Source organism: Nyctibius grandis, chromosome 1, assembly GCF_013368605.1.
Source record: "Nyctibius grandis isolate bNycGra1 chromosome 1, bNycGra1.pri, whole genome shotgun sequence".
Taxonomy (NCBI): Eukaryota; Metazoa; Chordata; class Aves; order Nyctibiiformes; family Nyctibiidae; genus Nyctibius; species Nyctibius grandis.
Window position 1 is genome coordinate 41,222,981 of NC_090658.1, and position 13,825 is coordinate 41,236,805.

General features: G+C 35.1%; 1 protein-coding gene across 4 annotated transcripts in view; it reads left to right on the plus strand.

Annotated features, from left to right (window-relative positions):
• The window catches only part of CEP170 (centrosomal protein 170), a 102,525-nt gene extending 88,971 nt beyond the window's left edge, over positions 1 to 13,554 (plus strand). For all 4 annotated transcript variants that reach the window (XM_068415695.1, XM_068415442.1, XM_068415529.1 and 1 more), the window contains 4 exons: positions 250 to 338; positions 7,046 to 7,139; positions 9,478 to 9,529; positions 11,200 to 13,554. In XM_068415695.1, coding sequence (XP_068271796.1) covers positions 250 to 338; positions 7,046 to 7,139; positions 9,478 to 9,529; positions 11,200 to 11,486 — 522 coding nt within the window. In that variant the 3' untranslated portion in view covers positions 11,487 to 13,554. The remainder of the gene's footprint in view (positions 1 to 249; positions 339 to 7,045; positions 7,140 to 9,477; positions 9,530 to 11,199) is intronic.
• The last annotated feature ends 271 nt before the right edge of the window (positions 13,555 to 13,825 follow it).

A 13,825-nucleotide genomic window follows, 5' to 3' on the forward strand; every position in this document is an offset into this window, starting at 1 on the left:
TTGTCTCCCCACTTAATATTCTAGACATTATCCTTTCTTTCCTACCTGTAGCAGGTGGCATTAATACTGGAAAAAATTGTGTGTTATTTAATTTGCAAAATGTTCAAATATGATCATTTGTATATGATACTAATTAGAACACAAGTATGTTTTTTTAAAGTTAAAAAAATATTTCAAAATATATAGAATTGTTTTTGTTTAATTCCCGTTAAACTAATAATATCCTTTTTTATTAAAAACTTATTGCAGGCTATGGGGGACAGTTTGCTGTTGTCCTCAGTCTTCCAATTTTCTCGCAAGATAAGGCAATCCATAGACAGAACAGCTGGCAAAATCAGGTGGGTTTTTTAAAATTACTGTTATTACTGAAATGTTCTGCTCTCATCAGCATTCCTTCTAGAAAAAGAGATACAAGAGCATAATACGATAGAGCAAATGTATTTAGTAATAACTTGTGTTTTAAAAAAAGCAATGTTACCTATGGCTTTTTTAGCATTCAGAAAGATTTGGGATGAATAATTTTTCCAGTATTGCTTGTGTATTTCACATTGTATGAAGATAAATATCAGCAGAGTTTACATGGACAGAACAATAGGCATCATACTTCCAGCAGAGGAGCTGTTCCAACATATGCAAATGTGGTGCAAAACCTACACAACCTCTATGCAAATCTTGTAAAACTCCCTTCCTTAAAAGATAAGGTTAAAATGTTGCTGAACTGTAAAACTGGGGCCTGTACGTTTGCCAAGTTGTTGTAGGGATCACCCTTTTTACGAAGAAAACCAAGTGGAACAGAGGAGAGCTGTTTCAGTAAATCCTTCTGAAAAAGAACTTACTCTGGAGACAATGTGGTCACTAAACATATCAAAAAGGATAACATATTGCTCTACCAACAGCTCCATTTAACTTGAATGAGTGAGTGTACAACCATTTGGTGACCACTTTGATTGACAAGAATAAATGAAAATTCTAAATACAAAGTTCAGGGCTGTATAATTCACATGTTCTTCTCCATCTCTTTGTGCAGTTAATCATTTAAAATAGAGTACGTTAAAAATAAGAAAGTCATTTGGCTTCATTTTGTGTATAGTTTTCTGAATTTGAGAAAATATTGGATCTGTAATTGATCAATTTGTCTAGAAAGTGCCAGATATTGAAGTCTTAGATGAGTGACATTAATCAACAAATCACAAATTTATTTCAGCATAGGGTGATGTAACTAGTAAAAGCAGCAAATTACTAACATATCTGAAGATTGTATTCTCATGGGAGTACCAAAAAAGACTTGACCATAGAAATCAAGAAGAAAAAAAATAATCTATGTATATCGGTAAGAACTGTAGGTTATCTGCAGTTTCTAATCCTGTCCTTTCTAGAAGGAAGAGTAACAGTGAAGAATCAAGTCTAAAAAAAGCCTACAGCCCTTTCTTATTATTTCTGTTCTAAGATTTTTCTGTGTCTTGTTTTTACTGGTGGTTACAGGTAACATTTGTGAGTACCTTATTTCCACTGTCTCGGAACATGGTCCTGGACTGACATTCATCTCGCTTCTCTTTTTCCAACTCACCATTTTGGGGCTGCAGAATTATAATATTGGAAGTACACCATTTGCTGCCTTTCCCTCTTTGATTTCCCCAGATACATCATTTTATGTATCATACTATTTATTTAAATATCCTTAAACGAAAGATATAAATGTCTTTTGCTATGTAAATTTTGGATACAAATGAGTTTGTGAAATGCAGGTGTACAATATGGTTACTCTCAAAAGCTGTGCCAAATTAACAGAGTTCAACATTATGCAGAATTTATTACAAATTATGCAAAAGTTCACAACTTTTTCAAGTTTAATCAACTTCTGAGTGCATGTCATCATTTACTTAGTAGCTGATCTCAAAAAACAAGCGAATAAATACGTGCAAAGAGGTAGTTAAGCGTGGCCATTCCTTGAAACTCCTTCTAAAAGGCGTTTGAAGTTTGGAAAGAGAAACAAAATATTACATTAAGTTTTGTTTCAAGCATAATTCTCTGGGAAAATACAGTGACATCCATAAGGAACTCTGCTTACCAATATATTTTTTTCCTTTTAAAGCTGCATCATTGGAACAAGAATCTTGCTTATTGACTAACTTCTTTGTCGTAGGCGTCTAGGATGACAGGTATCTTAAAATGCCTCAGAAGCAGTAGATACTCTACTTTTTTCATCATGCTGATTTTTCTTGATAGATGGCAGTTTCTGATCCGTAAATATGTTGCTAGCACAGCTGTAGTTTCCTTAATGTAAAAAACTGACTTCAGTACAGTGAGTTAAAACAAATTTATGTATGCAAATTCATCCTGAGAAAAGCAGGTAACTATAAAATCAGGTCTTACACTTTTCTGATTAATTTTCTGAGCTTAAAAGGTAAGTCAGCTACATTGTAATGAATGTAATAATGATGTGATCGTGTATGATCATGTTATAAATAAAAGGAAACCTATAAACTTTTGTATACATTTAAAGAAAGTGGCATTGCTTATTTCTATAAAAATATAGTGGAGGAACTTTCTTTAATAAGTAATAGTTTAGCACATTTTCCAGAGCTGTGATCAAAACTTCCTTTTCCTGCTACTCAGAATGGATTTGAATAATATGATCTTATTCATAATGTCATTAGTATTTTGAATCAGAAAAACAATAGATTTAGAATTGTTTTTAGAGAGCATATAAGGCAGTTAGGACCTATTACAGATTTTACCTTAGCTTCGTTTTGATGTGCATGTTCAACCAACTGGTGTGCTTCTATTCCTTTTACTGGAGTTAAGCCAGTTAAAATTTCTGCCCAGAACAGATACAGTGAGAGTCAGTCAGGATTTGTCAAGCTAACAGTTGTGTCTTTTTTCCAGGGTACCTGAAAGGAGAGTTTTTTAGAGGCACCAATAAGAGTAAGCCAGTAAGCCTGACTGTGTTTTAAAAGTCCTCCCTCAAATTGTGTTGTTTGCCAAAGTAAACCTCTCTCGCGAGAGCACAGACAGTATAGGGCAATTACGATCCTTATGAATTGCATCATACATATTAAAAAATCACATCCTTCCTGTCTGGGTCCAAATGGAGAAAGACGTGCTTCCTGTGAATGTGAACACTCTTCCTGTCCTATTTTAGTTGCAATAGCTGGCTTTATAAAAAGACCAGTTCCTCTTTGGCTAAAGTGTTAAGAACATAAATATTTTCAGTCATTCTTGACAAGGAGCTCTATCAGAAATTGAAATGAGTTAAAATCAATCATGAAAATAAATTAATATGCTGACAAAAGGAAATATTCATCTTTTTACTTGACTAGTTTCTTCCCCACTTCATTAGAGCTGCCATTTCTGTTTTCTAATTTATAGATAATGTTCCAAGTTCCACTGAGTTTTGTATCATTCCTACCTTATATTAAGAAATAGGGTTGAGAGAAACTTTTGACACTGTCTTCCTCAGCTAGATTCTCCCAGTGCTGGCCAAACTGGTTTTTTTTCCCCAAGTCCTAGCATGGTGTTCAGATTGAATGAGATTCAAGTGCCTGATTCTTGGCCTTTCACCAAATCCTCTGTATATTCGTAATTTTCTTCAGGATAAGGTTATAGCTTGGGTATTGCTAAGTTACTTTTTTATAATTTATTTTTATTCATTACTTTGTTTAATCAGTTAGGTTATCTGTTGGTGTACAAAAAACTATATTTAAAAATACTGCAGCATTCTTGCCATGTATCCTATAACCCATTCTTTGCTAGTAAATTATTGTGGTGGCTTCTCAGCAAGCAGATATGCAGTTTGTTTGCTTTTCTGTCTCTTACATGTTATAATGACTTTGCAGGAATTTTCAGAGATTACGGAGGGAAGAGGTAAAGGGGGTTTTGCAGTGAGAAGACCTACATAGTTTTGTCAGTGCTCAACAATGTGAATGCAGTGTTATTGGCTTGCTTTGTAGCAGGCAAGTACCTCTTCAGTCAGACAAAATCTAGGCAAAGCATTCAGGTCAGTGCAGGTACTACTTGTCACTCTCTGCAGTTTGCTGTGCATCCTGCAAAGTGCAATGAAAGAAAAATGGGGGCTGAGCACAACTGAGTAAGAAAGCTCAGGCAAATTTGCCCCAGAAAGTAGGGAAAGACAAGAGCAGAAGGTGGCAGGCATTTGTAAATGTGTTCTTTTAATATAAAGAGTATGGTTAGAAGGAGGAAGAGCAAAGGAGACGGAGATGAAGACCCCCCTAGGAGGTTAAAATGTACTAAATGAAGAACTAAAAAAACTTGTTAAAAGGAAATAGGCTTCCTAAAATTATAGAAAAAATAAATTGGCCTGTCCACTTTATAGTGGAAATAAAACCATTTTTTAAATTACTGTTTTCATTTTTTCCCTCTTTTTTTTTTTTTTTAAATAAAGTGACCTATGAAATGGAAAGCTTTCAAATTGTAAAAGACAAGTAAGAACATTATCTCTAAAAGAGAGTAAGATTGAAAACACCACATACACAAGCAAAGGCATTAATCAAATACATAAAGATAGAAGTATTTTAATATAACATGACCAAGAAGATAAATGAAAAAAACAAGCAGTGTCACAATAGCTTCTGTATTTTTCTACTAGTGCTGTTTACTGCTAAATAAAGCCTTATTTTCTATGTTCCTGCTGATTTCCAAAGTGATATAAATGCTATTAAAGTGTGGAAAGTATGGCAGTGTAAGATTCTCTGTATACTGAATCCAAATATTTCCAAGAGTTGCCTGTTTTTTAGTGTAAGATCCTGTAAAGGATTTAATTGGCTCTCCTTTTTATTTATTTATTTAAACTCATCAGTGTCAGGCAAGTCGTAAATTTTCCATTGTAATTGGATTTCTGGTATCCAAGTTTGCAGTTGTATGGCTTTGCAACCTTTCCACTACCTTCCAGAACATAAAAGCAATCTTGTCAGATCTCTGATGATCAACTTTGTTACAAGGTGATGGCATTACTTGAGGCCATAATGTGTTTCATGTTTTCTTCACTGTAGTTTTGATTACTTTTAATTTATTTTTTCCTTCCCTAAGAAGTAGTATGTATTAATGTTTACTCTTTGTATTCTTTGTACATTAATACACTAAAGTCACTTGCAGAAGTGGTCATTTGCCTCAATCCCATGACATTGTGTCATGACAGTAGCACTTCCTCACAGAGAAACATCTGACAAAAACAAGTTCTGAAGCAGCAGCAAGTGAAGACCTCAAAGGCAGAAGAAGAGTTAAAACAGCTTCTGGATGGGCTGTCTACAGACATGTCCTGGGGTGCATCAAGCATAGTATTGCTAGCCGGTCGAGGGAGGTGATTGTCAGCTCTACTCTGCGCTGGTGTGGCCTCATGTTGAGTACTGTGTGCAGTTTTGGGCGCCACAGTATAAAAAGGATATGAAGATACTAGGGAATGTCCAGAAGAGCACCACAAACATGGTGAAGGGTTTAGAGGGGAAGCCGTACAAGGAGCAGTTGAAGTCACTGGGTCTGTTCAGCTTGGAGAAGAGAAGGCTGAGGGGAGACCTCACTGTGGTCTACAGCTTCCTTACAAGGGGAAGTGGAGGAGTAGGCATTGACCTCTTCACCCTGGCAACCAGTGACAGAACTCGAGGGAATGGCAGGAACATATGCCGGGGGAGGTTTAGGTTGGATATTAGGAAAAAGTTCTTCAGCCAGAGGGTGGTGGAGCACTGGAACAGGCTCCCTGGGGAAACAGTCATGGCACCAAGCCTGACAGCATTCAAGAAGCATTTGCACAATGCCCTCAGACACATGGTGTGAATTCTGGGGTTGTCCTGTGCTGGGACAGGAGTTGGACTCGATGATCCTTGTGGGTCCCTTCCAACTGAGGACATTCTATGATTCTATCTGTGTATTAATAAGACAGGGTACATGTTTTGAAAACCTAGACTTTCTTGACAGCATAATAATAAAGAGTGGGATTTTCCATAGGGTGTCAATAACTGAAGAAAGATTAACAGAAATGCAGTACTAAGTCTCCCACTTTCTTTCAAATTCTTAAGCCTTATGAGATGCAAGGTATCATGAATTTCCACCTTAAAAATTATTTCTTCAGAGAGCTACCTACACTAATAACTTCTTTAAAATCTACTACTTTTTGGTCATTATTTTAAACTGGTTTGTTTGTTTGCTTAACAGTTTTACTGCAGCTATTTTTGTAATTTTAACTCTGAAATAACAATTAGAGAAGTCCAAATACACAAAAGGAGTGGATTTGGACTCCTTTATGTCATTATCTTGTCAGTTAAAAAAAAAATTAATACCCAGACCTCAAATGTGCACACATTCCTTTCTTTTTTTTTTCCCAGTTGTGCTAATGTCAAAAGTTTAAATGATGTTTATGATATGACAATGAAAAGAAAAATTATTTATCACAGCAGGGAATCAAAACATAAAAAATGGGGAATCTCACAGTATGCTTTGGGGTTTTACAAATAATAGAAGTTACTTCTTTAAACATGTAATACAAGTGATACTTATATTACTAAATCATGTATATACAGTTCATGTGTTGAGACTTTTCATTGAAAATTTCTTCTATGAAATGCCTTTTTCTTCCAGTTTCCTAAAGTGTTTTATTTTTCATTAAATTAATATAAAATACAAATGTAATTACGAGTTGCATTTATTTACCATTGTTAATCTTTCCCTTCTGTTTGTAATTGTTGTAAAATGCAGTGTTAATAGGGAATTCTCTGACTACTGTAAAATAGTTGGATTTTTAAAGAAATGTCTCAGTGCAGGAGGAAAGAATGATCTGTGTCTTTTCAACACCATAAGCAAGTATTTAGCTACAGTACTGCCATTTTAGTGTCAATAATAATGATATTGCTGAAACGCTGTATGCTTCCCTGAAAATTTAAACTGTATGGTTGGATTCTGTCAGTTTTCAATATTTCGGATTTTAGTTTTATTCAGTGCTCCCTGTGCTGCTTTCTCGTATCGTGTATCTGATTTTTCAGTTTTAGTTTATTTTTGTCTATTTAAAACATACTGTTCTTGAATTTCTTTCTTCTAGAATACTATTTAAGGACAAAGACAGAAATTGGGAAGAAATTGAAAACAAGTTGAGAGCTGAAAGTGAAGTTCCTATTGTGAAAACATCAAGCATGGTATGAATAGTTATCTTTTCTGGGATTGAGTGAGCCTCTTATCTAATTTCTAAATAATCAGTAGAGGAATGTGTTCTTTTCAATGATAGAAAAGCAAAAAAACTTCCAAAGGTTTTGTTTAGACACTCAGTATAGAATAAACCTAATATTTTTTAATCATTGCTAAGACTTACTATCTTATAAAGAAACAGTCTTAAGTAATCGTTCAGGGGAAATTCTCAGATAAAGAATGCAATAAAAGGGGTACAAACTATATATAGAGCATCAGTACTTTTGTTTAACAAAAGGAAACAACCATTACTTTGAATGTTGGATTGCTTTTAAATGAACTTATTTTACAGTCTAAAGACTACTTTACCTACTGATTATTAATACTTAAGTATTAGTTAATAATTAAGTAATACTTAATACTGATTATTAATATTTAGATGAACAGTTGTATTGTGCTATATGTGAATGAAAATAATCTGTAGACACTTTGCCATAAAAACACTCTTGTATGAAAAATAATCATGTTAATTTTGTGTGGAAGTGATAACCATAGGGTACCAACTACAACTCCAGTTGATTCATGTAGTATTCCACCTCTGCCTAGTTAGGGCCATTTCATGACCAGACTGTGTGACAGTGTGAGGGAACGGAGCATACATGTTGTTTCCTAGTATGCTGCTTTGCTTCTAAACACAGAGTGTAAAGTTTGAAAAATATCTCTGCATATGAGAGCAGGCGGAGAGTCTAGCTACGTTATCCCGTCTGGAGTATCATGCTGTTAAGGATGTCAGCTTAACAGAGGCACTTATCTTTCCTGAGGGAAAGGTGGGAGAGGAAACTCCTTCTCACATGCTTTGCACTGGACTGCTCAGAAGCAAAATGTGAACACGTTTCCTCTGGCATGAACTGGCTAGCACTTCTGTGGTAGGTCATCATAAGTTATTAAACTCATCCAGATTGATTTTTCCTGCAAGAATTAAAACTTGGCCTGTGATTTCTGCAGAATGGTATATTTTTTAAGAGCGATCATTAGTAACTCAGTGTTGTAATTTATTAGATACACTGACAGTTTGGGTTTTTTTTTAAGTTTAATTAAGCAAGTTACTCATGGAAGTTTCTACTTTTATAACTATGATCATATAAGGAGTTTCTCTTATCGTCTCCATTTCCAGGATAAGATTGGAGTTTAGTGTTTTATATTCTTGGGGTTTTAAGGCATCTGTTAAAAAAGGAAAAGATTAGTTGTATATTTATTCTTAAGTTCAGCATTTTACAATTTTTTTTTTCAAAGCATTAAAGCATCTTGCATTGTTTAAAAGTACGGATTTTTTTTTTCTATGCACTGATTTTCAAGTTTCTGTTCAGTTTTCAGAGCAATATATTGTTCCAATGTAGAGCTTATTTTTACCACAGAATGTTATTAAAAGTTAACAGGGGACAGTTGTAACTGATGTTTTTTTTGTCCTTGGGACGTTTATGTCCAGCTCAGATGTGGAATCTGCTTAAAGATAATGACTTTTTAAAATCCAAGGTAATCAATCTCTTTGCCACCCACAAAAATCACATTAGTTAGTACAGAATGGGTTTCTGAAATGGGTTAAATGGGTTTCTGAAATTGATGCCTTTGAAAATTGTCAGCTTTTGAAGACCACTGAAAACTCTCCTCAACAGTATTCTTCAGTGCAGGATCCTTCAGTTGTAGGATTTACATATTTATAATTTAAGATGTGGTACATTTAACGATAGTTGTGTTTCTGAGTGCATTGCTGCAGCTACGTCTGTGTTAGGAAGTAGTGCAGCACAGAGGAGGAGAGTCTGTAAGGCAAACGAGTGCTGGGGACCCAACACTGGTGTGTGCTGTACAGGGTCTCATGGGTGCACAGGGCCCAATGGTTGTGCTCAAAATCTCAATGCAGTCATCTTACTATTCTGACTCACATCTGAACGAGGTTATAAATCACCCTATTCCATTAGTACTGGGTTTGTACTGTAACTTTCCTTTAAAGGTTTGCTGTTACTTTGCCCCATTTCTGCAGAATCGTGGTGTCTGTAAGTCTGTGCTTGAGAAGAAGCTGCTCAGGCAGATGAGCAAGGGACAGAGTGAGGTTTTGTTGACCCTAGCAATCAGCCAGTGCGGAGGAGCTCTTGATTTCTGAGTGGGCCAGGGCTGTCCAGCCTCAAGCACTGCTGCCCAGGGCCCGTGGTGGACATGGCTGGGCCATGACCAGCAAGGGTGTTCTTGATGCCAGGAGGAACAACCCAAATAGCATACTGCAAAAGTTGGGGAAGGGGGATAGATAGTTTAAGTTTCTTTTTCCTTAATGAAACACGTTTGTTTCTTTCCTAGGAAATATCGTCAATCTTACAGGAACTGAAACGAGTTGAGAAACAGCTGCAAGGTACAAATCTTTTTGCACTTTTCTCTTTCATTGTTGCTTGCTTTATTTTTTTTAATATATGTCTCTCTATATATATGTATATCATGAAACAAAGTTATCACATTTTATTAAAACATATTCAGAGTATCAGTTACGTACATTAATATCATATAATTGCTGGCACATTTGGTAAAGAAACATCACCGAATTATTTTAAAACAGGACAGTAATGATATCTTTTTATATGGGTGAGAAAAGGCTCAGCTAAAAATGAAATAGTCCACGTAATCCCAGAGGAATTATTTGTGAAACATTCTTAGTAGAAATATTTTTGTGGGTAAATATTGAAGAGTAAGTGATAGAGAATCCTGAGATTAGACTTTATAAAATAGTCTTTGCACATCAGTAATACCCTCATGTGTAGTAAAATTCAGTATAAGGAATGCAGTGAGGCCATAATCTATAGGAAATCTGAAAAAAAAAAACAACTTTATCTGATACAATAAAATGAAAATTTAGGATTAGCTCTTGACATCTTCCCTTTACACTGCTGAATTCACTCTTTGTAATTGTGAAGCCCACAGACTACAAAATAGAAAAGTTCCTTTGCTTTCCACGTGCAAAGGCTTAGCTATGTATAAAATGGGAAGAAGTATGTTGTGCTTACAAAGTCTGCTATTTAGACATATATTTCATTTATCAAAATCAACTTAAAAACTTGAGTATATTTTAAAAAGAAATTGCAATCTTATTTGTGTATTGTTTGTACTTAGTTTACAGTTTAATAAATTTCTGTGCTCAAATGGATTAGTGGTCCATGCTTTTATATAATCATTATTGTATTGTAAATTTCCTATATTGGTTATTTTTAGTATTCAGATTTAATCTACAATAAAACGTGTTTTAAAAGATAATGTTTCAGGAGGAATCCTTAGCCACCCTTATAGACATATTAGTATTTGTTTCATGCTCAGCTATAATTAAAAAATGTTAATTTAATACAAATTATATTGTGTTTAGAGAACATAACAAAGAAATAAGACCTAGAGAAAAAGGCCAGATCATTTCCTTGTGTACGCAGTGGTGTTCAAATAGATGTTAGTACAGTTGTGGAAATAAAAAAGAGAGAGGTTCTCTTAAATGTGACAAACGTGTCAATAGCACAGTGAAATGAAATTGTACTAGGTGCTTCAGTTTGTCCTCACTATGTGGGGGGAGAGGGACAAGTCCATCATTATGCATTAAAAAGGATAAATGATTGCTCTTTTATACCATGGAATTAGCAGCTGTGGATATTTGGGGGGGGTGAGGTCGAATGAAACATAATATAATTGTAATATTAGAGAAAAAGCCCCTTAAACATGACTGAAAATCCCATCTTTCAGACTCTATAAGCTAATGATAGACAGTTTGTCATCTCTCTTTCCTGTCCACACATCAGGCAGTGTTTAGTTTGTGCAGTTTCATTTCATCTAAAGTTTTAGTATATGTAAATGCTTTTAAATATATGTATCAGCTACATATATGTTGGATACATCACTCCTTTGTAGTGGACAACACACATACGAGCTCATGTCTGTCATCATAAAAATAAAAGTGTTAGAAGAGGATTTTCATATTTTTATTGTAATAGAAAATCGTATTTTTTATGGTTTCTTCCCTGTCCCTTTCATCTTTTCTTGATTGCTTAGCAATTAATGCTATGATCGACCCTGATGGTACCCTGGATGCTCTGAGCAACTTGGGATTCGCCAGCCCCATCTTACCAGCTCAGCCGAAGCCGAAGTCCAGTCCCGTTTCCCAAAGCACCCGCCCTCAAGTGCAGCCAAACTGTCAGCCCGAAGCTCGGGCTCTTCGACCCGCCGCCGTCCCTGTTGCCGCTGAATTTGAGAATGCTGAATCCGAGTCGGATTTCAGCATACAGTTCAGTAGGTTTAACCCAGATGGGGAAGAGGAAGATGCCACCCTGCGTGAGTGACATCTCAGTGTTGATACAAAAAGCTTTTCATGTGGAATGTTTAGGAATAAAGGAAAAATTATAATATTGGTTTTATAATTTTTAAAAAGAAAAAGGCTTGGTCAAACAGCAGTTGTTTTACTAAACCAGTTTTCTTTAACTGTGATGCTTTGATTGTCACACAAATTCTTTTCAAATCATAAAGATATGCCTAGATACCAGTGTAGGAAAGCAGATTGTGGCAGGTTTGCCCTTTGTGGTTGTGTGCTTTGCAAAAAAATATTATATCAGCAGTTTTCCCTGAATAGATTTATTTCTTTTTAAAAGCCATGCAAGCAGTCTAACATTTAATGTTAGTGAAACCCCAAATCTCTTTGCCAAGCTGCTCTAATGAATGGCCTTCCTCCACTAAAGTTTGTACAGAACTGTTGAACAGTTACATTTGATTCTGAATTAGATGATTTATATAGGAAACATTATCTTTGACTGCAATGACACATTACTGCAAAAGGTAAGACAGATTTCCGGAAGTGTTCATTCTTGTGTACTGAAAATCTCAAACAGTTCTGTGATTTATATAACCTTGTTGCTGCGTAAGTTGTCTTGGGGTTTACAAAGTTCACATATTATGTTTGCACTAAGATTTGCTGGGAGCGATAGGTGAACATATCGATATCATTAAACAGCAAGCAGTGTTTTGGTGTACATAGAAAACTGATAACACTACTTGTATTATCATTGCAGTGTTTTAATCCACTTTCTGGAAGGACTATTTGGCACCTTTTGATCTTCTTCAAATGTCTTTTTGATGTTAATGAAAGTAGAAGTATTTCATATCTCATTTCTGTCCAAATGTTTGTTGAAACTAGGAAACAAATTTAAACATACAGCAATGTGGGACATCTTAAAGCGTATTGAGGGAAATGGGCTCCCCAATTCAAATGCAACATAAGCTTACAGAAGAAATAGTGCTCCTTGAAATGATCATGAGATGTAAAATTTTCTGTAGGGGACTTGGAATTAGAGTTGTCATAATTTGCTTGATCAATAGATGCACTCCCAAGCAAATGATTTTATTTGCTTCTGTATATTTTCCTGTAGTCTTGCTAGTAAAGCTGTCTCTGTCTTACATATTTAAAAGGATTCTGGAAGATGACTGCTAACATAGACATTTTGCTTATACCACTGAAAAGCAAGTCTGTTTAAAGTTTCCTGTATAAGTCTATTTTCCTTATAAGTTGTCCCAGTAACTTAACATTTGGAAATAATAATAAAAATAAATTACTTTGTATTTCCAGAACACTGTAATTTGGAGGAATGTTATTTCTGTTAAATGTAACTAATAGACTGGAATTTTCCTATGTTTGCATCAGTCTCTATATATTAAGGTTAAAGATACAGTTTTGCAGCTTTTATGAAATGGTCTTTAATATTTCAGCAATAATCCTATATGACGTTTGTTAAAAAAAAATACTTTCTGTACACTTTTAAATTGTACAGGCTTTCAGAAGTCAGTAAAAGTTGGACCAGTTAATAAAAATGCAAAAACTTTTTTTGTAGACATGTAAAAACAAAACCACTAATCTGTTGTATAATGGACTTCATATTTTCTTTAAAAAAATTAAAAGCAAACAGCCTTCATGTATGATTCAATATGCTCTACTCCAGCTAACTGTGGAAGCCTGAACTACATGCGTTTACAGAGGCTACAAGAAAAGTTTTAGAAGGCGCAGAAGGGCAAAAAGAAATCGAAACTAAAGCTAGGTGTTGAAAACCAAGTGTACCAAACCATCACCATAATTCCTTCTTTTGTTTAATGCTTGGGAACATAATTTTTCCGCAAACTTCGAGTGGAAAGTGGGAAGTGGCTGGGAAGGATTAAAGGTGCAGGCTCTTCATGCGAGATTCTGTTTGTGTTTTCAGGCGTTTATACCTTTACGTTCTGTAATAAGCATTTTGCATTACTACGTTCTTATTTTGTATGAACATGTTCTCCTTATTTATTTTTGTTACATTTATTATGTATGTTATTTTGTTATATGCATTTACAACTCCATTTTTAAATAAAGTGTTTCTGGAACTTTACAAATGTGTGAATATAGTAATTGAGAGCTGGGAAGTTCACACAGTCTTCCTGCAGTCTAACTTACCTTTACTGAAATAGGAAATGACATTTTTTCATAAATGTCTTTCCTCTGGAAAAGGTGGTATTATTGCCGCTGCTGCATCGTTTGTTCTGTGCTGACAGTGTGGGCTCACTTTCCCATACTCAGGTTCACTTCCACACTTGAATTGATTTTTATATGCAAAGCTAGAGGCAAAAGTAACCCAGTAGGCCAGTCACCAGATAGTGACTGGTT